A 22,696-nucleotide genomic window follows, 5' to 3' on the forward strand; every position below is an offset into this window, starting at 1 on the left:
GCTGCTGCTGCTGCTGCTGCTGCTGCAGGCCAAAAGAAACACTTCTCTTCTCAAGTTTGCTTCCAAGATGGACAGCAAAGTTGCAAAGCGAGGGTCTTCTCTCAGCTGCTCCCCGCGCAGCTGCCTACAGCCCGCGAGGCCCTCCAGTGCCCTAATGGCACTTGACAGCGAGGGGCCCCCAGGGGGCCCCCCAAGGGGGCCCCCAGGGGGGCCCCCAGGGGGGCCCCCTTGGGGGCCCCAGGGTGTCCCTTTCCGTTTGGTGGTAAACTGCTGGGGGCCCTCGGGGGCCCCCAGGGGCCCCTCAAATGGCTCGAAAGGGTCCAGTTCGTGGGCCTCCGTGGGGCCCCAGAGTTTGGAAAAAGAAGTGGGAGTTTGGGGTTTGCTTTTGTCTTCAAAAAGAGAAAGAATTTGAGCTGCGGAGTCAACTGCAGCACTGGGGGGCCCCAGGGGCCCCTCGCAGTCCAGCTGAGGGTCCGGGGGGCCCCAGCGGGCTGGGGAAAGCGCCGGTGCTGCTGCTGCTGCGCTGCTGCTGCGGAAAGCTGCTGCTGCTGCTGCTGCAGCAGGGCCCTGGGCCTTCTGCGCCTGCCGCGCATCTTCTTCTTTTTCTATTAAGGCCAACATTGCATTATACGAGGCTTCTCTTTGCCGGTCCAAATCGTCGGCCACGTCATACATATCTGGGCAGTCAGGGGGGGCCCCGCCAGCAGCAGCAGCAGCTGCGGGGGGCCCCCGGGGAGCACCCCGGCGGGGGCCCCATGGGGGCCCCCCGGGGGGCCCACCGGGGGGCCCCCATGGGGCCCCCAGGGGCAACCCGGGGCCCCCATGAGAGCGTGGAGTGAGCAAAGCTTTATTTGTTCTGTTTGAAAGAGAAAAGGAAAAGATCGAAGCAGTGGTGTGGGCGAAAACTAAAATTGAACACAAGACATAACCGTGCATTCGATGGGGGTGCGAATCAGCCAGTTTGAGCTTCTAAAGTTAATTTAAAATGCATTAAAACATCAAATTATTATTTTAATGTTTTAATTATTTAAAAAAGAAGAAAATTCGAATTTTTTGTGAGAAATCGAGCAGCAGCAACTGCCAGAGGGGGCCCCAGGGCCCCCCAGCTTCACGGGGGCCCCAGAGTAGAGGCCATTTGAAATGCTGCGTTAAATAAGTTGAAAATATTTTTATTTTCAATTTGAATTAAAATATAATTTATGATTTTTAAAAAATACGAATTTTTGCTTCTTGTGCCGTGCAGTGTATGTACACCAGGAGCCCCCGGCGAGTTTCTGCAAATCCGCAGACGAAATCGGCAACAGAAAAAACACCAAAAAGACATTTATTTTCATTTTTTGCATTTCTTGAGTTTTATTTTTATTTCAGTTTTATTTTTATTTCAGATATCTTTTTTGAACTTTTAATTTAATTATGGAAAACTTTTTTTCGCACTTCTTCCCGCACGGCGACGGCTGGCCAGTGGACCAGTGGTCCGTCTGGTGCCTCGACAGAATGTCTGGGAAATCCCAACATAAATGAAACAATAAAGACTTAATTTGTGCAATTAAACAGCCTGAACTTTATTTAATGTTCAAAACTATTTAATAATTCACTTTTATAAATTGTTTTCGTCTTTCGTTGCAGCTGAAATGGCTGTTTGCCGTTCACGCCATTTGCAGGTGACCAGTGGACCTCTGCGTGCAGCACCATTACTGCGCTGGTCTCTTTTAGCAGTTCCAGCCCTTCTGCCTATCTCTAATTGGCGGAAAAGACCAAAATGCCAAATAAAAAAAGCTACTTTTGTTTTACTTCCTCATTTATAATTCGGAGAAAGAATGAAAAACAAAAAGGGAAGCAGCTGGGGAAAAGACTGGGAGGTGTACAGACAGCTCAGGGGCCGCAAGCCCGTCATTTCTTGTTTTTCTGTTTGAGCCATTTAACTTGAAAATAAAACTTTGAGTCTTTTAATTTGAAAATAAAATAAAAAAGAATTTGTTTTCAAGTCAAATGGCTCAAAGAAAGCCGCGAAAGATCCTCAGTGATGAACTGATGCAGAGTGAAAACGCCGCTGCTGTTGGGGAATGTTTGGTGCCTAAAAACGAAAGTAAAAAGGGTATTTTAATTTATTTAAATTATTTAATTTAATTAATTTGGAATATTTAATTTAATTCATTTAAATTCTTTAATTTTATTCATTTAATACTCACCAGGCGCGACTGATACACCCCGCCAGCTGCTGCGCTGTCTCGTCTTGCAGCTCAGAGCTTTCCTCTGCAACAAAAACGTTTTCCCAGCTGCAGCAAAAAGGCATTCAAAACAAAACAATTAATTAATTTTGAAAGGCTAGTTTCAAAAGTTGACTTTTAAAGGGATTTAAAAGAGAAAAAACGTAAAACCAGAAACGGATCCTCACAAAGCAACCAGCGGTATCTGCTGCTGCTGCTGCAGCAGCAGCTCCCGTGTCTCCGACAAAATCCGAAGAGTGAGGTCACTTTTGGTTTTGTTTCTGAAGAATAAAATCAAAAAAAGAATTAATAAAAGTTAAATGCACTAAATAATTTAAATCAAATTGAAATGCATGCAATTAGCCGTTTTCTTGCACCCCAGCACCATCTAGTTGCCTTATTTCGCAACAATTAAAATCCAATTTAAACATTTTAAATCATTTATTTTTAATTTTTTATTTTAAAATTGTTTATTTTTAAATTATTTATTTTTAAATTGTTCATGTTGAAATAAGTTTGTTCTTCATCTCACATGGCTGCGTAAACGGCGCCTTCAAAGCAGTCACTGTCTGGAGGCTCTTGCTGTTTTTTCTGAATGGAAAAGACACAAATAAAGTTGAATTTCTTTTAAATATTAACTTAAATAAAACAAGAAATAAAATTTAATTTTTAATCAAATTCAAATTCATGAATTACCTGGCTTGCTTTCGCATTGCGCGCCACCAGAGAGTTCAAGAGAACTTCTTCCTACATTGCAACACATGAATGTTTTTAATTTTTAATTCATTTTTTCATAAAAATGTTTTTATTGTTTGCATTTTAATTCCATAAAACCGTTTTTTATTATTTGCATTTTCATTTATTTATTTGTTTTCCACTTTGTGGATGTCTGATCGCTTTTTCATCTTTCCAACTGGTGATTCGAAGTTTTTGAAATTTAAATTTTTTTTGAATTTTTGAATTTTTGAACTTTTGAATTTTTGAATTTTTGAACTTTTGAATTATTTTTGAGTTTTTGAGTTTTTGAATTTTTGAGTTTTTGAATTATTTTTGAATATTTGAATTTTTGAATTTCCGAATTTTTGAATTTTTGAACTTTTGAATTTTCTTTTGGCTGCGCCGACCTGCCAGAGTGCCACTTGAGGAAAGAGTTTGGAAAGTGAAGTTCTTTGATATGAAAAATCTTGGAAAGAAATTTGAATTTCTTTTGCAGCAAATTGCCACATGGATCTTGCAGAGTGGGAAAGCACGAAGGCCTGCAGCAGCAGGCGGGCCTGCTGCTGCAGGTCCTCCCGCAGCTCGGCTTCGGGGTCTTTTTGCAAAACCTGAAAGTAAACTCCAATTAAAAGTATTTGCAATTCGAAATAAATCCAAAAGAAAAGTTTTAGGAAAGTATTTGCAGTTCAAAATTAATCAAAAAGAGAAATTTTAGCCGCACTTTGCTCCACAGCGCCGTCTTCTTCACTTGCATTTCTTGCAAACCCAGCAGCAGCTGGCTGGAAAGCAGACGAATCTCAGCGCTTTTTAACTTTACAAAACCCAAAAAGTCGAATTAAATATTTATTTTTCAAAAATAAATTAAAATGTTAATTGTTTCTTTCAGTTTCACGAAACTCACGTGTCTTCACTGAGTTCTGCTGCAATGCAGATTTCCGGAACTTGAACTGCTGCGACCACCAGCCGTTTGCCTGAAAGCGGAGAAGCAAAATTGAATTCGGCAAAACAAAACGAATTTAAGTAAATAAATAAATAAATAAATTAAAATAAACCAAGTTGCATGCACTTCAGCTTCTTGAATTACCTGCTGCAGCTCGCAGGCATTTCAGCTGCGCCCACACTTGCGGCAGAAGCGGCGAAGCGCTGCAGCAAATTCTTCTGCTGCCTGAGTGGCATTTTTTTCAAAAATGCAAATTTTTAAAAACATTTTCAAAAGTTCGCATTTTTAAAGTAATTAGATTAATTTGAAGTCCAGCTGGGACTCACAGCTGGAAAGGCTGTAGCGCAGCACGCCCTCTGCCTTCTTAAAGAAATTCTCGTACTTCAGTTTGCTGCTGCTGCTGCTGCTGCCACTACTGCTGGCTGGAGGAGCCAGAGCAGCAAGACCCTTTGTTGCTGCTGCTGCTGTTCTTGCCCGTTTGTTGTGGGGCGCTGCTGCTGCTGCTGCTGCTGCTGCTGCTAGCGGCTGTTTGCTGCTATCCGAATTGAGACTGTGGGAAGCAGCAGCAGGCAGTGCAGCAGCAGAGCTGCCTGTGCTGCAGCAGAGGGGAATTCTGCTGCTGTTGATCAGCGCAAGGGCAAGCTGGGCGCCAGTGAGGTTTTCATAAAGTCTTTTGTTGAACTCTGAAGACTTTATTGAAATGAAAGAAATGCAAGTTGGGGAAACTTGCAGCAGCAGCAGCAGCAGCAACGTACTGCAGCAGCTGCTTCCAGCGCAGCCAGCCACTTCAAGTTCCACCCAGCTGCATGCGAAAGAGTTGCATGCACGTCTTCTGCATGCAGATTGGAAAATAGAAATAAAACTTTTTCGAACTCAATTGAACTTTCTTTACCTGCTTTTTCTGCAAAAGAAGGAGCCTCTTGAGGCCAGAGACTGCATGGAGGAGCTGCTGCTTCCTGCATGCAAATGAGAAAAGGAAAAATGCAATTCAAGTTTTTCGCCGCGAGGGTCTCAGGCGCTGCCAAGCCAAAAGAAAGGAGTGTTTCGAGCAGGTTTGTTGCAGAACATCCTGCAGAGGACAAGTGGAAAAGAGTAAACAAAACAAACTTGAAAAAAAGAAAAAAAGAAAAAAATAACCCTCACCGCCGACGAAAACTGGGAGCGAAGTGGAGGCAAAGATGTGCACAAGGACACTCCTTAGACTCTTGCAGTTGCGGCGCCAAAGAAAGACAATAAAGCCATTCATAAAAGCTGCTGCTAAGATAGACTTGTGGAGGCTCAGCAGCAGCCCGGGGGGTCGCAAACTGCTGCTGAGAGCTGCAAATGTGTGGGTTTCGGCATCGACGTGAACTTCTTCAAAGGCCTTTGGCAAATTAAACTTGAAAAGAGCCAAAAATAAATCCCTAGAGTTCTCTTTCGCGACACTCTGAAAGGCGAAATCCTCCACGGAGGGCTCTGCTGCCGGCGTCTCGGAGGAAAAGTAAACTGAAGTGCTGCCAACTTCACCCATTTTGGCTTTATTATGCTTCTAAATAAAGTTTTTCGTGGTTCATTTAGCATTTCAGAGGCGCTAAGTCTTTTCCAATTCAGGTTTCCACAGCTTCGTGAACTGCATGCACCGCGAAAGAGGTGCGCATACACCTCAGCGCCAGGCGCACTGAACAGCTGCTGCTGCGCATTTCGCACTTCGCCCAATTTAGTCCAATTTAATCAACTTTAGTCAATATAAGGATTTAATAAAGTCTGCAAGTTCTTGAAATTGCCAGAGGTTGATGCAATGTCTTAATTTGGCTTATCACACGCCAGACGTTGTAAAGACTAACACCCAAAGAAACCGAAACAAGGAGCTGCATCTCAACGCATCAGCTGATTGTTGTTTTCCCATTTGCTTAGTTATAGAATAGAAGTAGCTTCCAAATAAATTCTCTTCTTTTTTATTATTTAGAAAGAAATAACAGATACATGAAAGATCGGTTTAAGGAAGTGTTATTGCTCGAGCCTCTGGGAGCTTTGCTTTGCCAAAACATCCGGGCCCAGTTCAACTCATTTCAGAGCAATTTATTCTCCTAAAACACCTTTTAAATTCATTTATTTGACTAAAAATGATGAGTAGTTCAAGTTAGACAGACATTTGTGTGAACAATGAACGAAATCAAAGAACGAATGCAGAAGTTGGACAAGACAGTGCTGGCTACTTTTCAAAGCGGAAGCTGACTGAGTCTGATTTTCGCAGTTTGGGCTTTAAAAAGCTGCAAATAAACTAAATTTATTCATTAATTTACATTTAATAAACGTTAATTAGTTACTGGACCTCGCAAACGTTATTTTTCCGCATGGCGTTCGTGACGGGGCTGGCAACGAGGACCAGTGGTCTAGTCCAGTAGCTGCACTTCCGCATTCGCAGCCTGAGAGCCCCCAAGTTGAACTTGGGTTATTTTTTGAAGTTTTTATTGCAAAATAAATCCAATTTTAATTTTTTTTGCAAAAACGTCTCTGCAGGCTCTCAAGCTCCGCCTTCTGCACACCTCGAGGCTGCGGACCCACCCTGAGTCCCGAGAAACTTCTTTTTCCCGCTCCATTCTTGCATTATTTTCCAAGCTGAAACGCCCAAAATGAAAGGCCTGGGCACACCGGGGGCGGGCACTTCTGGGGGAAGCTCTGGGGGCGCCGGCCAGCCTCTCGAAGGCAAAGAAAAAGGCAAAGGGGAGTTGGCTGTGGAGCACACGGACTTCCGAAGGGCCAAAAGCCTCTGGCAAGAAAAGCTGGACTGCCTTCTGGCCAAGAAGGAGCAGGAGAAGATCCTCGTGAGCCCTCAGGGCTTTTCAAATTAATCCATTTAGTCCATTTGGTCCTTCTAGTCCACTTATTCCCTTTGATTCGTCTCCCAGTTAATTTGCTGCTTCACGCCATTAGTCATATTGCAATCCAGCCTTTCTTTTGTACACTTGGCCTTTTTTGCATGCCCGCTTTCGCCTCAAGATGGGAGGCACTCATGCATGCATGAATGCATGCATGCATGCATGCATGCATGTACTGTGTTACATTATGCATGCAGCTGCCCCTTTTGTTTGAAGAGTATTGTTTCCTGCACAGCCCTGTGGGTTTCCAGAGCTGTCGGCCATGGCCTTCTTGACAAGTCTCGTGTTGCTGTGTTGGTTTGCTGCAGCTGCAGCAGAAGTTGTCTGTTTGTGTCTGCAGATTGAGCTGCAGCAGCTGCAGCAGCTGCAGCGGGAGAACGAAAGGCAGACGCTGCAGCTGCTGCGGAGCGAGGGGTACTGTGTGGGGCCCCGCGGGAGGGCTGAGGCTTATGATTTGCTGCTGGCGAAGCAAATAGAGCAGCAGCAGCAGACACAACTTGAACAAGAAAGAAGCGACGCTGCTTACGCAGCAGCAGTAGCTTTCTGCTCTGACATGGAGAGAGACAGCAGCAAATAGTTCAACTTTTGATTATTTGGAAAAGACAGAATCCACAGCTTTCTGTGCTTCCGAAGTGCCGAAGTGCAGGTGTTTGTGCTTGCTACAGCGTTGTTTCTCGGTTTAAATGCATAATAATTGCATTATTATTTCCATTATTTCCAAAAATTGCAAATAAGAAAAGCATGTTGAAATTGCTGCAGCGTTATGTTCTCAATTAAAGGCGTTTCAGTCAATTCGAGCAGAGCCAGACCAGTGGTCAGTCCAGTGGTCTTTTGGCGTGCTCGGAAACGCCCATTAAAGAGCTGTGAACAAATATCAAAAGTGGATAGCAGCAGTCTTAAGGTAGAATAAAGTAAACATATTTCTGTTTATCTTATTCTATGCAGTGATGAGACGTGGGTGAAATAGTACCATTTTGGCTGCTGTTTTAAGCACCTTCAGTGTCTTGAACTGAAAGAAATAAAGGCAAACAATTGTTTGCCTTTATTTCTCTACAAGACCTGCAGCTTGCTTCTTTTCTAATGCATTTCTCCCCAAGAATACAAATCTAATGTATTTCTCTTCAAGAGTACAAACCGAAGGAGATCACGAACTCGTGAAAAGTCTACCAATAGAGTCATAGCTGGAACTGCAGAGTGAAAGCAATGAGGCAGAATCTGCAGAAGACGAGATTAATTTCAGAGTTTTATTGGAATTCTTTGGGAAGTGAGCCCTTTCTGAGTTGTTATACTTTTGAAATAAAGCAGAAAATAATGCAGTGAGCATTTTTTAGCAGCGGAATCATCTGATCCGCATGCAAATCCGACCGCAACTTCATCTCGAAACGAAAATAACGAAATTGAGAGAAAACAAAAATTAGAAAATGCATCTGGAGATGCAGATCGGCACTCGATCGCGCAAATATCGGCACTTGAACTTAAGGGAAGCGCCTAGCAGTAGACTGGCTCTGGGGATTGTGCAAACTTAATGTGAAATAATAAAACTACCCGCCAATAGAGACTGTAGATAGGGCCTAATAATAACATTTTAAGCCTCTAAAAATAATAAATTTAAAACTTGTGAACAGTTGGTGAGACTTCGCCGATTTCGGCCTTCCAGTGCATGTGGCTAGTGAGGCAAAAGCCTCCAGCGGGGTGACAGCGCTGGGGCTGTTGATGAATTGACGGAGTACTGGAGCTCCAATACAAAGCGGCAGCATACAGGTATGAAAAGAAAGGAAAAAAAAGCTTTGAAGATTTGAAAAAGGAAGAAAATGGTGTGCCTGGCATCTTGCACGCAGACTGCAAACCCTAAACCCTAAACGCTAAACCCCAAAAAGAAGAAAGACAGCCGAAGGCTCGGCTCAAAGAGCAACAAAATGCACATGCAGCATTTGCAGGAACAGCAAAAGGCAGCAGCTGCTGCTGACAAATACTTAGCCTCCATTACACTTGCACAAAGCGAGCCACAGAGAGTGCAGGCCTCTGAACTGTTGCACTTTGCTGCAATACTTCACCCCAGAGGCCAATAGAAGCATTTGGCCCTTAAATATTTCATTTTTAAAGCTGTATTTCCGGCCCGGCGTTATTCGCCAGTGTCTATGACTGGCTTGCCCATGGCCTGGAGCCTGGGGAGTTGCAAAGCTTTGTGCTTCTTCTAGGAGTTTTGTCGCCCTTGTTAGATCTATTTCTCTGAGATAATTCGCAGATTTAGATTTTCTTGATCTCAAAATTTTGAGCAAAGTGTATCAGATAATCAGCTTATTGAGATGTTCTCGATCTTGGGGTTTTCTGCAAAGTGTTGGTGGGACGGATGCAATCAAATGCTCCAATTGTAAGCGACAGACACTCCATCAAATGAAGCCAATACCCGCAGTAAAGTGCTGCAGTGCCCCTACTTTTTGCATTACATTTTCAATTTTATTTGTCTTTTTGCTGGCTCATTCCTGCAAGGATCCTTTAACTGCAGCATTCACCTGTTCTGCTGAAGCTTATTCAGTATTGGCTTGCACAGCTGCTTCTCTCCGCCTTCTCTTCTATTTGTCACTATGAACTCTCACTTTCTGAAGTGCAACAAGTCTAAATGAGCTGGTGATGCAGCTGAAAGCGCGGTGAAATGGCACTTACACACATATGGTGCACTTGCCACTTCGCGCTCGCCGGCACCATGGCGCAATGCGCTGTAACCCGCGCAGCATTTGCTCCTGTTTTGTGGTCTATAAGTAGGACATTTCGCGTAAATGATGGGAATATACATAAACTATAAAAAACGGCTTTCGAGAATGGTCTGTAGGGGTAGCTAGAGTAGTTTCTGTTAGTGCACGAAAAGATCAATGGTGGGGCAGAAGAGTAGGCAGGCGGTCGATGGAACCTATTGGGACAGTATAATGGTATTTTTAAAGAAGTATATATTTCTCTTGAGTATTTATTTGCACGCTTAGTGTAGGCAGCTGAGTTCACTGACAGCTCCGTATCTGAAGATCAACGAGCCACGCCCTCGCCCGCATCTACTCTGATTTGGCTCAGGCCCACCCAACAAATCAGGCTCAAGAGGAAGCTTGAAACATGCATGTCTTTAAAATTGCAATTTAATCGCCCGAATAAACCAAAAAATATCTACAAACAACAATTTTTGCGGCGAATGGTTCATTTGCTCGAGCGTTCAGCTCCCGATTCAGAACTGGTCCTGTCACACCGAACACACAGGGTGAGCCTGGGCGCATACGTCTTGTCCTTATTTTCTTTTCGTTTTTCTACGAGAATAAGTGCTTTAAAATTAAGATTAAAATATTAATTTTGTCTTTTAGACATCTGCATGAGCCCGTCTGAGCCTGCCCGCACCACGCCTCGAACACCGCCAGATCCTCGTGGCATCAACTCCAGTAGACCTTAGGGTAATTCAGATAAAATACTTAAAATGGGAAAATTCAATTTGATCGTTTACTTTTATTTTGAATCTGCGCAGCAAACTCAAAGTACTCAATGGACTGGACAAATATATACATATATATATATATGTATATACCAGTGCTGAATCAGTTGGCGAACACCTCTGGCCTGCCTGGACACGAATCTGAAAGTAATACTTGAAAACCTCGAAAAAACTGCGTTTTTTGCTTTATAAAAACTACTGGTGGTGGGACTATTTGTGGAATCTCTAGACCGATCGAAGTGCAGTAGAAACAGACACGCGTTGCAGGATGTCAGCCCAATTCATGCGCTTTAAATAGATGTGTTATACGCATTTACAGCTTCTAGAGTTCCCTCGCCACTCTATTTAAACGTGACACATTAACTTAAAACTGCTGAAGAGTTCTCTCGATACAAAGTCAGAAAAGAAAGCCAAGCAGTAGCCTTGTTCAGGCTAGACGTCCAGCCAACTTCGACCTCGTGGCCAGGACACGGTCATGGTTAGCTAGCTGCGCCTCCTCAGCTGCAAACAGCGCAGCTAGCTGCACAGGCAGCTAGCCACAACGCAAAGCTGGAGGCAAAGAACCTTTTGCATGCAGCCTACTGTCCTTGTGGCGTTTTCGGCTGCCAGTCATGGCCCACAGGAGCACTTGCAAGCCGGCCTCTGCGCAGTTGTCTGTATAAACAATAATGAGCCAATAGGAAGCCGCGATTGGGGAAAAGTTTAATGATGAATGAAAGCAAGAAACTCTAAACACAGCAGTTGCTTCGTAACGCAGCGGCGGCCCGGTGACACTGCGCGGCGGTTGCGGAAAAGGCGGCTGCAGGTGTTCGTCGGAGTTTCCCAATCTTCACCAAACAATGACATTTGCAAGAATTTGTTGGCGCCTTTCCCTCAGTTTGTCTCTATTGAATTAAATGAACAGCTGGAGACAAGTCTGAGCTCAAGATCGCTCAAAAAACCCCAGTCGTAAGCGTCCTGTAAGCTGCTGGCAGACGATCGCGGTGGTGTGGCGGCTGGCTGAAGTGGACATCACCTTTGTTCGCTTTTCGAGCTTATTCTTCTTTCTTTTTGGGAATAAAAGGCTCCACGCGAAGTCTGCCGCCACGGGCCTGCAGGATCGCCTCTTCCGTCTGTTGCTTGATGTCCAAAGACCTGTCGACCTTGAAGGGCGTTCTCTGCGTGTTGTTTCGATCTTCTTCTTCGAAATCGTGTACCGTTTTTTCCATTAAAGCTTGGAAATCGGTGCTAGGCAAGTCGAGGAAGCCGTCTCTCGCCGCGTTGCCATCCACCAGCAGCCGCACTCTGTCGAAGTAGGCTTTGGCAGCGGCTGTGTCAGGGTCGCTGAAGTGGACTTCTGCGGCTTTCTGGACATTATTTTCTGCATTTTTATTACCTGGAACTCCGGACTTGGCGAAGAGGTCGTCGAGTCCTCCCTTGAGGCCCTCGAGGGTTTCGGTCACGGCGGCGTCCTCTCCGTCCTTCTGCAGCAGGTCTTTCAGGCCGATTTTTTCCATTTTTCGGAGTTCCTCCTCCTTTTCCGCGACGATTTGCTCAACTGGAAGAATCAGTTTCGCGAGGTCCCTCTTGAGGTTGCTGGCGCGGCTCATGTCGTCGGCGGTGACGCCGTTCACCATGAGCAGCTGCAGCAGGTCGCGCTTGAAGTCCGGGCAGGGCTTCGAAGTGGCCACGCGGCGCAGCGAAGCCAGCGAATGCAGCGTTTCTGGAGGAGAGTTTCGCAAAACTCCGTAAATAAATGCAGGTTCGACGAGGTATCCGAAGGGGCAGGGGGCAATAGCCGCAAGGACGAAAGCGGTGGCGGTGATCCTGCAGCCGGGGGCGCGGCCCACGAGGAACTGGAAGAAAGCTGCCAGCGTGGAGTAGAGAGCAGCTCTTAAGTTGGGTTCATGGCGGCTGATGATTGCTGCTGCTGCTGCACTATCTTTCGCAGCAGCTTTCGCGATGGAGGCGGGCACGAAGGCCCTGAGGAAGAAGACTGCGAAGCGAATGAAGTCCCGCTTCGGCTGCTCCTGCTGCAGCCGCAGCCGCCGCCCCCTCTTGCCCACGGGCGGCAGCGCCTGCAGCAAATCCCCGCGGCCCCCCAGCTTCCTGTGAACTGCTGCTGCTGCTTCTCGCCAAGAAGCTGGCAGCCGCACAGTGCGCAGCTGGTGGCAGAAGGCGCTGTGCCACGCCCGGGCTATCTTGTAGTACAGCTGCGGGCTGTACGCCTGCACCAAGTCCTCGCGGGCCCCCCGCAGCTCCGGCAGCAGCAGCTTGCGCACCCAAAATGCGTACAAGTCCCTCAAAATGGTTTGCGAAGTCATTCCCACGAACTTGCGGGTCATGTTCGTCTTCACCTTGGCCATTATGGGCTTGCGCGGCCTAGCAGCAGGAGCCGGAGCAGCCGCGGGAGCAGCAGCGGCCGCGCACGGCGAGCAGCAACTTGAACACAGCAGCAGCAGCGCCGCCGCGCACACCCACAAACTCCCCAACCGCCCCAAAAACGCCATTTTTGCTGCTGCAGTTTCCCCAAAAAGCAGCAAATAAAACGAGGCCGCCGGAGTGGAGATCGACTCGATCTTGCAAGAACTGCTGCTGCCCCGCTGCGGGAAAGCTGAAGCCTGCGAGGGCCGGCGCCGACGCAGCGCCGCCGAAAGAACTCGCCTCCTCTCGAATTTAAAAAATAAATCCAACAGAGTTTCGCAAAAAAGAAAAGAAAACTTGCAGCGCAAGCCCAGGCGGAGCGGCCACAAGAGTCGGTGGGGACGCCCCCGCGGCGCAGACGGAAAGCTACGGGAAGCAGCGAAGATTTTGCACAACTAGGAATTGCAATTAAACCATTTTTGGGCAAATGCAAACTTGTGCTGCTCAGCGCCGCCGGAGGCCCGGCTGCTGCTGCCCGCCTGTGCTGCAGCAGAGGCACCAGTCCTGCAGCGCTGCCGGGGCCCACAGCGCCCCGCAATAGATCTTTTTTCTTTTAAATGCCACTTTTCAAAGATTAAGTTCCTTATTTCACATTAATTCGGCATTTTTGAGGCTTTTCTCCCTCTTTTTCCTAAACTTCGCCGCCCTCTCCGCAGCGCGTGCAGCAGCAGCCCGCCCCGCCCAGGTGCAGTTTCCGAAGCAGTCAGCGCCTGTCTTCGAATTAAAACGATATAACAACGACAATAAAATCATTATTCTTTTAATTCCCCATTAATAACTGCAAAAGGGGTGCAGCAATATGTGAGATCGCGTCCCCCCCTCCTGTGCCTTGCAGGCTGGCTGGCACGACGGGTGCAGCTCCACACCTCCTACAGCTCGTTCTTCTAAATTGGTTATTTTAATTGCAACTTTTACTTAATGTTTTCGTTTTATTTCTTTTCGAGGCTGCCCACGCCTCCGTGTGCAGCGCCTAGAGGACTACAGCCAGCCTCCGATGCGCCGATCACTTCCGAAGCCCCAAGGCTTGAAAGCCCGCCAGTACTTAAGCTCTGAAAAACGGTGCCCAATTCAAATTGGCAGCAAGAGGAGGACCACTGGTCATCCCTGGCTTCGCTGTACGAGCTGCCTGGGGTCTCGGGCTTCGGGTGGCAGAGATCTTCGCTGCCAGCCCACAACGATCTGCCCGACAGCTCGGAGTTGGCAGATCCCTCTAATTAATACAATTAACAACTTATCTTTGTGGGAGAGTCGCTACAGTGGCCCCTGGCTAGTAACCTAGCCCTAGTTGAGGGATCCTGCAAAATGTATTCCTGAGTGCTAGGGATACTACGCGTTTCATTCTGCCCAACATGAGCGGCTCTCCTGCACAGTTCCGCTCATAATTCTAATTTATTTCTTATATTTCATTCGAGCTAAGCCTCTCCTCTTATTCTGAACGCAAGCCCAAAAAATAAAGACTTTGGAACTCTTCCTAAATAGTTCAGCGCCACGCTGTCTGTACACCTGAGCGCCGTAGCCCTGCGGTTGCGCCTTTCGCATCTCGCGGCTTTCCACTTTTCTGCGCGCTGCCGGAGTACAATAATGTATTTGTTTTAATTACATTTATACTGCTCTATTTTGTTTTAAAATTTCGACAAACTAAGCCACTTTAGTTCGTCAATGGGGCCTCTTCGGCCTCCAGCGCCTCCAGATCCGCCTCGTTTAGTCCCGCCTCTTTCAGCAGCCGCTCTCTGATGATGCGCCGCCGCCGCTGAAACACAGTTTCCCCCCCTGCAAACAGGCAGTTTGGCAAATGAAAAGATACATTTTGGGAATATTTTGGGGATATTAATTCAAAAATATCCATTATAAGCACTATTTACTCCAATCCAGCTTCCATGCACAGTGTGTAGGTTCATTTGTCCGCTCCTGAGTCGACTCCACCCGTTCAGGCCTCAGTTTTATTATACGCGAAAAAATGGACCTCAGGGTCCTGCTGGCAAGCCTACAGCAGCAGCAGCAGCAGCAGCACCTGCTGCTGCTGCTGCCAGAGCTGCTGCTGCTTCAGCTTCTTACCAGGCTGCGTGTAGGTGTAAACGAGAGTATAGAGGAAAATTGCAACAATAATAACACACAAAATAAACTCCTTCGGATCTTCTTTAGGAGACACAAAGAAACGGCCTCCAGCATAAGGCCCCAACTTCAAGTCCATCCGCCGCATTTGCTGCGGCTTGAAAGGATCTGCACTTTCTGGGTGCAGCCGGCCCCCGAGGGGGGCCCCACGGGGGGCCCCCCCGGGGGGCCCCCCCGGGGGCCCCCCCGGGGGGCCCCCTTGGGGGCCCCCCCTGGGGCCCCCCACGGGGGGCCCTCCTCTAAAGGAGTCTCTGGGGAATAAGCGGCAGGCGGTGAGAGAAAAGGGGCCTAAGGGTGGAGGAGGAAGCCGCAGGCTGGCTTCTGTGGCTGCCTGTGCTGCTGCTGCTGCTGCTGCTGTTGGAGCTGCTGCTGCTGCTGCAGCAGCCGGCGCTGCAGCTGCAGCAGCTGCAGAGGGCACGCGCTCGAGTCTTACTAGGGCGCAGCAGCGAGAGAGGAGGCGGGGCTTGTGGATGAGGAGTGTAGAGGGAAGCAAAGCCCTCATGGCTGCTGCTGCCTGCTGCTGCTGGCTAGAGCATAAGTTGAATAAAATTTAATTAATTTAAATTTAATTTATTAGTTTGCTGCCAAACAAATCCTCAAAAGGCACTCTTCCTGTCTTCGGGCGGGCCGGGCTGCCCTGCTCTCCTGAGCAGCTCTCTATGAATTGGCTAACTCGAAATGGAAAAAGAAATTAATAACGCAATTTTTAATTCATTTTAGAATTTCAAATCTTACGAATCATTCATAAGCTTTTATTTCCTTCAAAAGGGCCTCTGCATGCACCAGCAACACCTGCAGCTCCTGCATCCACAGCCCAGTCTTCTGCGCAGGAAAGGATTTGGAGCTAAGGTAAGAAAGGAAAGTATTAATTTAATGCAAAAATACTTTTCTTTTTTAATTATGAGGCTGTCTCAAATGAAACACACCGGAAAGCCAAAGTCAAGGATTCGTTTCCTGCGGCTGAATTGAAGAATTGCTTCCTGCAAGTGCCTAACTGGTTTGAACAAAGCCAACGGAAGACATATACAACTTGGGGAATATATAAATATATGTATTTTATTTTCAACCAGCACATTTAAGTGCCGAATCTCTTAAGTTTCTTAACAACAATTCGAAAAACTGCACTGAGACATCCTGCCTCTTACACATTTGAACAGTTGGCGGGAACTGAACGGGAAACCAATTTTTTGTGCATTTTCAGAGTTGAGAAAGGAGCACTGGAAGCTGAAAACTTATTTTAAAGCTCTGTTGCCTCAACCTTTGGACAAAATATCCGTAAATATTACAAGTTTTGGCCATATCTGAGCCCAGTTGCCCTCGCCAAACAGAAGAAGGCCAGCGGACTCTGTATCGCCTACCAGTGTAGTATGATTAGGCAACATCTGAAGTGAGAAATGGCTTCTAGAGAAGCCCATAAAGAGTTTAAAACTCCTACACAACCGCAGGCGTTCCTGGCCTTGCCTCAAGAGCATATTAGAAACAGGAGAAGCCTTCAATGCAGCCACCCGTGCACCACTGAAAAGCCCTGCTTAGATATCCCAAATAGGCTTTTAGAATGCTCATTGCTGGCCAGCAAAATCATCGATATTCTGAATCAGAGAGGACCCCCACAGAAGAAGTATCCTTCTGGGAACATTTGGCCATTTGTGGGCCAATTTGCTTTATTTCCCCTCAGCTCACATTCCTGTTGCATTCAGTAAGGTCTAGGATCTTTTGGATTATTTAATTGAGCACAACCATTACAATAAAACAAAGAAGATAATTTGTCTTTGCTGCAAGTTTCCCAATTAAGAGTTTGCTTCTTCTTTGGCCGCGTCAGCATCCTGAAGCCTTTGACTGAAGCCACACAACACTGCAGGCAGCTAAAACTGCTGCAGCAAAACCTAGCTGTGTCATCCTTGAGATGTGAATTAGTGCCTCAATGAACCAAATTGTGGCAAATAGGATCAAGAGCTTCCAGAGTCTCACTCTTCTTGCACTACAAGCAGGTGAAAAGATGAACAATAGGCACCGGTACGTTAAAAAGACTCAATCAGGAGCCATAGTGGGTCTATTTTATGAGTCCTTCTTGACAACGCAACACTTCTGGGAAATTGTTGTATGAGGCAATGCGAGATAAACTCAATTAAGTGCCTGATCAAGAATTATGGAGGCGCCTTTCGCTGAGTTGGAGAGAAGATAGCCAGCATGAAGATCCAGGCATATAAGCAGCGCTTTAAACCTAATTAAAAACTCCAAATACTTCTCTAATCGGGAACTTTGTTGGTCAGCGTCAATAGTTGGTTCTGCAGTGGAGTTTATGATGTCCAGTGCAGCACTTCGTCAAAGACTTTGGTGAGAGCTTAGTAACGAAATCAAATGCGTATCACCGGAAAGCAGCTGATTTGAAAAAACAGATATCTCCTTAAACCAAACAAATATAAGCACTTAATTATTGAAATGCATTTTTATTTACAGCTAGCAGCTAATCCCATCCAGCGCTTTTGCTTAGTAGTGCATTTTCCTTATTTCAGTTTAATCCAACACCAGGTGCAAACTGCCTCGTTTCGTATTTCAAGAATATTTGACTAAGACGCAACAAAGCAAACAGTTGTTTGTAGCGAACAGCAGCAGCAATTATGAGTGGTGCTTAATTGTGTGAAAGAGGACAAAGCTTGCAGCCAAATGGATGGGCAGGTGCAGCAGTGCTTCGGTTCCAGTTAGCAACTGGGAGAAACGGGAGAGCGAATTATAGAACACTTAATTTGTTTGCAAATTAATATACACAAATGCAAATATAAGTAAATGTAGGAGGCACAAGGCGACGTGTCAGCAAAAGGATCAACAAACGAGCATCAGACACCCGAAGCATCCAGCAGCTCATTTCCCTTTGTCTTGAGAAGAAGTAATGCAAGAAAACAAAATTGAGCTAAATAAAAAATCTAGAATTAATATTTAGAGTTTTATGTCTAAGATAAATAACAATTCTAGTTTCACTATTCAGGTTTAGGGTCTATGGTGCAGGCCTTGATTTTGCGGGGGTTTAAAGTTTTAAGGCGTGGGTCTTCACGGGGTTCTGGTTCTACGGACTCGCCTGCAGCAAATTAAATTTATATTCAAATTCAAGTTCACTCTCTACATTATTTGCAGCCTTCAGGTACTATTCCACAACTTCCTTCCCTAGATGAAGGACTAAAAGCTTTTCCATTTTTGCTGGCTGTTTTGCCGCCTCCCGGCTAAATTTGGCGTTTCTGCTTACTTGCAGTGCCTCTTTTGTTTTTAAATTCCTAATAAATAAGCAATGCACACCGAATACTACGTGTGTTGGGACCTAATGAGGCTCTCTACCTTCCTAAAAGAGGCCTTGAGCCACCAGGCTGCTGCGTCCCGTTTCAGTGAAACCCGAAAAAAAATAATTTACTGCAATTAACACGGCAAGCAAATCAAACTTGCTGGAAAACAATGAACAATAAACTAATTCAGGTCTATGCCAAAGAAATGCTGCACATGAGAACCGAGGAGGTGTGCGGCGCACTAAGCCGCCGCTCCCACGCAGTTCCAGCTGCGGAATAAACTGAAATAGAACAAATTTGAGACATTATCGAGTTTAAAAACATAAAATATTACATTGAAAATTTCTGGTGCAAGGCCTAGCGCTCACCTTCCATTGTTTCGAGGCTCTGGACCAATGGTACTCCTGTCCTCCATGCTGAGCATTCTGAGAAGTAGCTCCTGAGGTGAGCTGAATCCGCCGAAATAAACATTTCATATTGCAGATTATTTTTTATTTGCTCAGTTAAACCCTCAAAATCACTCATTTGATGGGCAATATTTGCATCATTTGCCACGGAATCCGTGGAACCGGTGTGTCATGGTCACTGGCGCGTGACCAACTGGATGGTCATGGCCCACCAAGCAGTAACGTCACGTGTTAGAGTAAGCTTTCAGGTATTTACTTTCGAATTTAAAATTATTGAGTTTAATTAGAACATGAAAGCTGACCTTTAAAGCCAAGAAGAAGAGCAGCTCGTCCACATGCTTTTGGCGGCTAAGCCTCCGTCTGGTTGTCCAGGCGCATGCGCCGAAGTGAGCCGCCTTTTTCACTTTAAAACAATCAACAATATTAAATATAAATTTGTTTATTTAGGTTTTTCCATTTATTACACTGCTTCCGCGCACTTCCAGTCCCCCCAGTGCTAGATGCCGAGACATGCACAAAAGTTGCCTGAGGGGGAAACTGCGGAATGAATGCTTGCCAAATTACCTGGATGGGAAATTAAAGAAGCATAAAAAAGGAAAATATTGCAAATGCTGCTCTGAGAAAATCGGAAACAGCTGAAGAGGGAGTCAAGTGATAGTGGTGACAAAAACTAAGGGAGGAAATCCGGGAAAGAAGGGAAGCAAAGCAGCAGGAGAAAACAAAGTAAAAAGCATCAGCACTGAAAACGGAAATGCAGGAAAGAAGGACAACAAGGCAGAAGGAGAAAACAAAATAAGTTTCTTCATTTCAAGGAAAAATTTCCCGCTTTTTTTGTTCAGGATCTCTTCCCTTTTCTTCAGGCGATGTGACGAATTCAGCTTGCCCAACTTGGCGGTTAACCGAGATGAAAAGGACAAAATTGTTCCACAATTACTTTAACTTTTTGTTTTATTTCCATTTTGTATTGAGTTTATCATCAGATCTCCCCTTTTTCGTATCTTCTCCCCTTTTCCGACCAGTTGCCGCTGCAACTCCGGACTTGTATCAGGAGCTTTCCACCCCATTTCAGCACTTTGCCTCGCCTTCAAATGACTCAACTGTGGGACAGAATTTGAAATTAACCGACTGGGAAAGCCCAGAGAGGTCCATAACGACGGAAAGAACAAAAAAGAAGACAGAGGGCCTGCGGCACCTGCTGCCAGCCGCACAGCAGCTGCCAGGTAGATGCAGTTTGCTGCGAAGCTCCCAATGCCTCTGATAATTAGTTAAATTAAAACAAAATCAAACTGGTGGCAAACAGAGATTGCATTTGTTTCTTTAAGAAGATGTTTCCACCTTTGTTCTGATGCTGAAGCGCGTGCGAGCAGCCAATCAACTTGTTCACTGAATTCTGTTTTCTTGTGGCTCTGTCTTCTCTATCACATCCTTTTGATCCCAGTTTTAATCTTTTTCTCTTCTGTTGCTTCCTGACTCTGCGTGAAATCACTTTATTTTCAGACTCACATGAAGACACTTCCCTTTTCTCAGATTTCAGGCAGAGACATGAAGCCGCAAGTTCAACAAATGCCATAAGAAGCCAGTGGCTGCATTTGGAAAATGTCCTGAATGGGACAGCACCAGCTGTAGGTGCAGCAGATGCAGTAGCAGCACTGCATGCAGCGGATGCAGCGGCCGCAGCAGATCCGGTGGATGCAGCAGCAGCAGATGCAGCAGCAGCAGTTGCACCGCCGGCCGAAGTTCAGTTGAAGGAACCTTCAATGTGGGGCGTAGGCTCATCTATACTTCAGCTAAATGAAACTGCCGCAGCAGCAGACACAGCAGCTGCAGCCACAGCAGCAGCAGCCACACAAACAGCAGCCACAGCAACAGCAGCCACAGCAGCAGCAGCAGCAGCAGCAGTCGGGGATATGCCTGCTGCAGCCATGTGGGATTCAGGTGCAAATACTGGTTTGCAAAGCAGGGTTATCTGGCCTTTGCCTGAGACTGGAAATGGGACAACAGCACAAACTAATAGAATGGCTTTTGTTGACTCAGATGCAGCAGCAGAGAAGCAGCTGCTGCTGCATGCATGCGACACAGCAGCAGCAGCAACGAATCCGCAGGACCAAACACTTCGGAATCTACGGGAGCAGCAGAAGCATCAAGATGATCCTAAGGGCCTCAGCGAGAATCTCTTGGTGGAGCGTCGAGCACCTGCAAGTGCTGCAGACCAAATCCTGCAGCAGCGAGCAGCAGCAGCAGCAGCAGCAGTAGCAGCAGCAGCAGCTGCCGGCTACCCTCATGTGCTTATTGGGGTTGTTCTCGCAGACGGCTCAGTCTGGGGTGTAGATGACCTTAGGGAAGGCTTGCTGCAGAGCAGGCAGCAAACATTCTTGCTGCAGGAGCAGCACCCCCTAAACGAGCAGCGGCAGCAGCAGCAACAGCATCAGCGACAGCAGAATTTGCAGCTGCGGCTGCAGCAGCACCAGCGACAGCTGCTGCAGCAACAGCAGCTGGAACCAAGCTTCTTCCACACTCTGTTGCCTGAGCAGATGCAGCAGCCGCCAGTAAACTAGCAGCAGCAGCAGCAGCAGCAAGAGCAGCAAAAGCAGCAGCTTCGAAACCTACGGGTCGAAGTACTGCAGCAGCACGTGCCACACTTTTCTTGATGAAAGCAGCAGCCCCAGCACGTCTGGCAGCAGCAGCAGCAGCAGCAGCAAGACAGAGGCGCCGGGAACACGAATAGCAGTAAAAGTGTAAATAGAAGCAGCTGAACGACCGGCAGCAGCAGCAGTAGCAGCAGCAGCAGCAAGCGGCCATCTGATTCGCCCGAGGAACACAGCAGCAAAGAGGCATCGACCTTGCTGCTTTTGTTTGCTGCTGCTGCTGCTGCCTGATTTGGTGGATTCATCTAAAATACAAAAGATTATAAAATAAATAAAAATGAAATTGCCAGTGCAAATGTAATTGTGAAAACAGTGCAGGTTCAAATATGAATGCATGCACAAATATATATTTTCATCTTTTGCAAGAGACAGAAACATTTCTAAATTATTCGACATTAATTAAGCTGCAGTACTTAGCCATATATTCCTGTACATTGCGCCTATAGTCCAAAAAGCTTTGCTGCTGCTGCTGCTGCTGCTGCTGGTTCTACTCCTACTCCTGCCTCTACTGGTACTGGCGGTACTGCCACTGCTTCAGCAGCAGCAGCAAAAGCAGTAGCGGCCGCAGCAGCAGCAGCAGCAGCAGCCGCTGCTGCAGCTGCTGACGCAGCTGGGGCGGGGGCTGCAGCAGCCGAAAATGCCGGCCAAGGCAGTGACTGTCATCAGCAGGACAATGCAGCAGAGCAAACCCTAAACCCTAAACCCTAAACCCTAAACCCTAAACCCTAAACCCTAAACCCTAATCCTCCAACTCTTAATTTTGTGCACCAGCTGCCAAGTTGCCAGAGATGAGGAAATGTGCAAATCAGTAATCAGTGGAATGACGCAAAGCAGCAAAATGCGCTGAGACGAAATGGAGGCAAAATAGACCAAAAGTTGACAAAAAAGACAGTCAAAAAAGCGGAAAATTGGCGAAAACGAAGGCGCATGCAAAGCAGAAATGTCCCTACGTTTTAAAAAGCAAAAAGAAACAAAAAATGGAGAAAAAAAAGGACAAAAAGCAGCTGAAGAGGCAAAAGTTTGATGCAGAATGAAGCACGGGGGGGCTCTAGGTGACCTTGTGCCGATTCGCAGCACTAATAGACATTTCAAATTACTTTTTCTTATCTTTGTTTTTTCTTTTTTCCTTTTTGCTGTTTTTTGTTTGTCTTTTTTTTTTACTTTTTGCCCTTCTTTGTTTATCTTTTTTATCCTCTTGCTATTCTTTGTTTGTCTACTTTTGATGCTGCTTCTTTTTGTTCATTTTGCAGCCGTTTCTGCCTCTATTCTGGTTTCGTTCGTTCCTTTTTGAAAGCTCGAACAAGTTGACCATTTAAAACCTTTTTTTGTTTTTAATTCTTTTCCGCTGCAAACAAAACTTACCAAGAAGAGCTCATTAATGCCAATGCGAATTCTTCCTGATTTATATCGACTCAGCACTTCAGTTTTCAAATACAGGGTTTTGGGTGAAGAGAGCTTTTAAATGGCTCACATGCATATATAGATATAAACCATTGATTTACATTGTTATTTATAAACATTTTTACAAAAAATCCGTACTCTAAACTTTAAATTGCAATGTTATGCTGCTGCTGGTCAACAACCCCACCAAAACACCACCTAGGGGCCCCCTCTTGGGGCCCTCTCCAATATTGGCTGGCTGTGAGTGTTGTCTACAGAAAAGAGC

The 22,696-nt window shown here is 46.2% G+C and overlaps 6 protein-coding genes across 6 annotated transcripts in view; 2 read left to right on the top strand and 4 right to left on the bottom strand.

Annotated features, from left to right (window-relative positions):
* Nucleotides 1-675, bottom strand: part of ETH_00015965 (uncharacterized protein) — a gene marked incomplete at both ends in the record, with an annotated part of 2,000 nt that extends 1,325 nt beyond the window's left edge. The window contains one exon of the mRNA XM_013374681.1: nt 41-675. Within this exon, the coding sequence (XP_013230135.1) occupies nt 41-675 (635 nt within the window). The remainder of the gene's footprint in view (nt 1-40) is intronic.
* A 1,305-nt stretch (nt 676-1,980) lies between these two features.
* Nucleotides 1,981-5,374, bottom strand: ETH_00015970 (uncharacterized protein; the record flags this gene model as incomplete). Its single annotated transcript, XM_013374682.1, has 11 exons — nt 1,981-2,074; nt 2,190-2,276; nt 2,396-2,488; nt 2,740-2,798; nt 2,904-2,954; nt 3,332-3,532; nt 3,646-3,703; nt 3,826-3,895; nt 4,191-4,547; nt 4,757-4,933; nt 5,008-5,374. 11 exons carry the CDS (start codon nt 5,372-5,374, stop codon nt 1,981-1,983), a joined length of 1,614 nt encoding a protein of 537 aa, XP_013230136.1.
* A 1,102-nt stretch (nt 5,375-6,476) lies between these two features.
* Nucleotides 6,477-7,299, top strand: ETH_00015975 (uncharacterized protein; the record flags this gene model as incomplete). Its single annotated transcript, XM_013374683.1, has 2 exons — nt 6,477-6,668; nt 7,063-7,299. 2 exons carry the CDS (start codon nt 6,477-6,479, stop codon nt 7,297-7,299), a joined length of 429 nt encoding a protein of 142 aa, XP_013230137.1.
* Nucleotides 7,300-11,225: 3,926 nt separating this feature from the next.
* Nucleotides 11,226-12,536, bottom strand: ETH_00015980 (uncharacterized protein; the record flags this gene model as incomplete). Its single annotated transcript, XM_013374684.1, has 1 exon — nt 11,226-12,536. One exon carries the CDS (start codon nt 12,534-12,536, stop codon nt 11,226-11,228), a length of 1,311 nt encoding a protein of 436 aa, XP_013230138.1.
* Nucleotides 12,537-14,242: 1,706 nt separating this feature from the next.
* Nucleotides 14,243-15,208, bottom strand: ETH_00015985 (uncharacterized protein; the record flags this gene model as incomplete). Its single annotated transcript, XM_013374685.1, has 2 exons — nt 14,243-14,364; nt 14,650-15,208. 2 exons carry the CDS (start codon nt 15,206-15,208, stop codon nt 14,243-14,245), a joined length of 681 nt encoding a protein of 226 aa, XP_013230139.1.
* Nucleotides 15,209-18,761: 3,553 nt separating this feature from the next.
* ETH_00015990 (uncharacterized protein) lies at nt 18,762-20,940 on the top strand (the record flags this gene model as incomplete). Its single annotated transcript, XM_013374686.1, has 3 exons — nt 18,762-18,771; nt 19,366-19,605; nt 19,883-20,940. The coding sequence occupies 3 exons, from the start codon at nt 18,762-18,764 to the stop codon at nt 20,938-20,940; spliced, it is 1,308 nt and encodes a 435-aa protein (XP_013230140.1).
* Nucleotides 20,941-22,696: the final 1,756 nt, after the last annotated feature.

This window comes from Eimeria tenella, genomic scaffold (assembly GCF_000499545.2).
Source record: "Eimeria tenella Houghton genomic scaffold, Eth_scaff22, whole genome shotgun sequence".
Classification (NCBI taxonomy): Eukaryota; Apicomplexa; class Conoidasida; order Eucoccidiorida; family Eimeriidae; genus Eimeria; species Eimeria tenella.